The sequence below is a fragment of the Gastrolobium bilobum genome, unplaced genomic scaffold (genome assembly GCF_033153095.1).
Source record: "Gastrolobium bilobum isolate Gb01-03AN ecotype WA unplaced genomic scaffold, APGP_CSIRO_Gbil_v1 utg7932, whole genome shotgun sequence".
In the NCBI taxonomy this organism is placed as follows: domain Eukaryota; kingdom Viridiplantae; phylum Streptophyta; class Magnoliopsida; order Fabales; family Fabaceae; genus Gastrolobium; species Gastrolobium bilobum.
In genome coordinates this window covers 112,083-114,613 of record NW_026896578.1, presented here as the reverse complement: position 1 = coordinate 114,613, position 2,531 = coordinate 112,083, and the positions used below count along the sequence as shown (strand labels likewise).

Genomic DNA, 2,531 nt, shown 5'->3' with positions numbered 1-2,531 from the left:
TTGAAAGCAAGATCAAGACACTTTAAGAAAAAGAAAGCATCTGTGCAAGATGGGCAGGAGAAAGAAAAGAAGGGACTAAAGGACATTAGCTGCCACTTCTGTAAGAAGTCTGGGCACTATTAAGTTGAATGTCCCAAACGTATAGCTTGGTTCGAAAAGAAGGGGATTCGTTACGATCCGAACTATAAATCCAAATGAAGATCGTTTTCTTTTTATGGGAAACAGAAAGAAAAAAATTCCTCAAAGAGCATGGCATATGTGCACAGTATACTATGTCAGGCACATCACAACAAAATGGTGTGGCAAAAAGGCGTAACCGGAACTTAATGGATATGGTTAGGAGCATGATGAGTAACTCCTCATTACCTAAAAATTTGTGGCTTTATGCGCTTAAAAGTGCGACCCACTTGCTGAATAGGATTCCTAGTAAGGCAGTTCAAAAGACTCATTTTGAATTGTGGACAGGAAGGAAACCTAGCTTAAGTCACCTGTATATTTGGGGTTGCCCACCAGAAGCAAGGATTTATAATCCACATGAACGAAAGTTAGACTCTCGAACGATTAGTGGATACTTTATTGGTTATCCTGAGAAGTCCAAAGGGTATGTATTTTATTGTCTGAACCATAGTCTGAGAATTATGGAAACTGGTAATGCAAGATTCATTGAGAATGGCGAAGTTAGTGAGAGTTCTAAAAGGGAAATTATGGAAATAAAGGAGAGTGGGGTAAATATTTCATTGTCTATAATTGTTACTCCATCTACTAAATTTCCTAATGTTGTTCTAGTTGTTGTAGAACAAGATGACAACACTGAACAACATTTGAATGAAGAAGTACTCCCATCAGATGCTAACTTGCAGAATGCTAATGTACAAGAACCATATGAGATAGAATTAAGAAAATCCCAAAGGGAACATAGGCCATCTATTTCAAATGATTATGTTGTTTACCTGTATGAGTCAGATTATGACATTAGAATCAATAAAGATCCAGTTTCATTTTCACAAGCCATGGAAAGTATAGAATCCGATAAATGGATTTAAGCTATGAAAGAAGAGCTAAAATCCATGGATCAGAATGATGTTTGGGATCTCGTCGAATTACCTGAAGGTTCCAAAAGAGTTGGTTGTAAGTGGATCTTTAAGACGAAACGTGACTCTAATGGTAATATTGAATTATACAAAGCTAGACTTGTTGCCAAGGGTTATACTCAGAAAGATAGCATTGATTATAAAGAGACATTTTTACCTGTCTTGAAAAAGGATTCATTAAGGATAATTATGGCATTGATGGCTCATTATGATTTAGAGCTACAACAAATGGATGTGAAAACAACTTTTCTTAATGGTGACCTTGAGGAGAAAGTTTATATGGATCAACCTGAAGGTTTTTCCATGGAAAGTGAAAGAAAATTAGTGTGTAAACTCAAGAGGTCAATTTATGGACTTAAGCAAGCATCCCGACAATGGTATATCAAGTTCAATACCATTATTATATCTTTTGGATTTGAGGAAAACACTGTTGATCAGTGTATTTACCAGAAGATCAGTGAGAGTAAGTTTGTTTTCTTAGTTTTTTATGTTGACGACATCTTACTTGTTGCAAATGATTTAAGTATATTGCGTGAGACTAAAGATTTTCTCTCAAATAATTTTGAAATGAAAGATACGGAAAATGTGTCCTATGTGATTGGAATAAAAATATTCCGTGATCGATCACAAGGATTGTTGGGACTATCTTAGAAAGGATATATTGAGAAAATTCGAGAGAGATTTAATATGAGTAAGTGCTCACTTGGAGTTGTTCCTATACAGAAAGGTGATAAATTTAGTCTCATGCAATGTCCAAAGAATGATGTTGAACGGAAATAGATGGAATCAATTCCATATGCCTCTGTTGTGGGCAACTTAATGTATGCTCAAACCTGTACTCAGCCGGATATCAGTTTTGCGGTCAGGATGTTGGGCAGATATCAAAGTAATCCAGGAATGGAACATTGGAAAGCTGCAAAGAAAGTTTTAAGATACCTTCAAGGCACGAAGGATCACATGCTCATGTACAAAAGGTCCAATGAATTAGAAGTAATTGGATATACTGATTCAGATTTTGGTGGATGTCTTGATAGTAGAAAGTCAACCTTTGGCTACTTGTTTATGTTTTCCCAAGGAGCCATATCATGGAAAAGTGCAAAACAGACTATCGTTGCTTCATCCACTATGGAGGCAGAATTTGTGGCATGTTTTGAAGCCACAACTCATGCATTATGGCTGCGGAACTTTATTTCAGAGCTTGCGGTTGTCGACACCATTAGCAGGCCGCTGAAAATTTACTATGATAATTATGCAGCAGTATTCTTCTCTAAGAACGAGAGATACTCTAAAGGTGCCAAACATATAAAGTTAAAGTATTTTAACGTTAAAGAGGAGGTTCAGAAACAAAGAGTGTCAATTATGCACATAAGAACTAAACACATGATGGCAGACCCTTTGACGAAAGGGTTACAACCAAAGCTATTTAAAGAACATGTTTAA

General features: G+C 36.3%; 1 protein-coding gene across 1 annotated transcript; it reads left to right on the top strand.

The window, feature by feature from the left end:
• Positions 1-1,988: 1,988 nt before the first annotated feature.
• On the top strand, positions 1,989-2,531 carry LOC133300702 (secreted RxLR effector protein 161-like). The gene has a single exon (XM_061500275.1). It carries the CDS (start codon positions 1,989-1,991, stop codon positions 2,529-2,531), a length of 543 nt encoding a protein of 180 aa, XP_061356259.1.

What these genes read in the sequence shown, in the direction of transcription:
- LOC133300702 (XM_061500275.1), top strand. Translation starts at nt 1,989, where the DNA reads ATGGAACATTGGAAAGCTGCAAAGAAAGTTTTAAGATACCTTCAAGGC.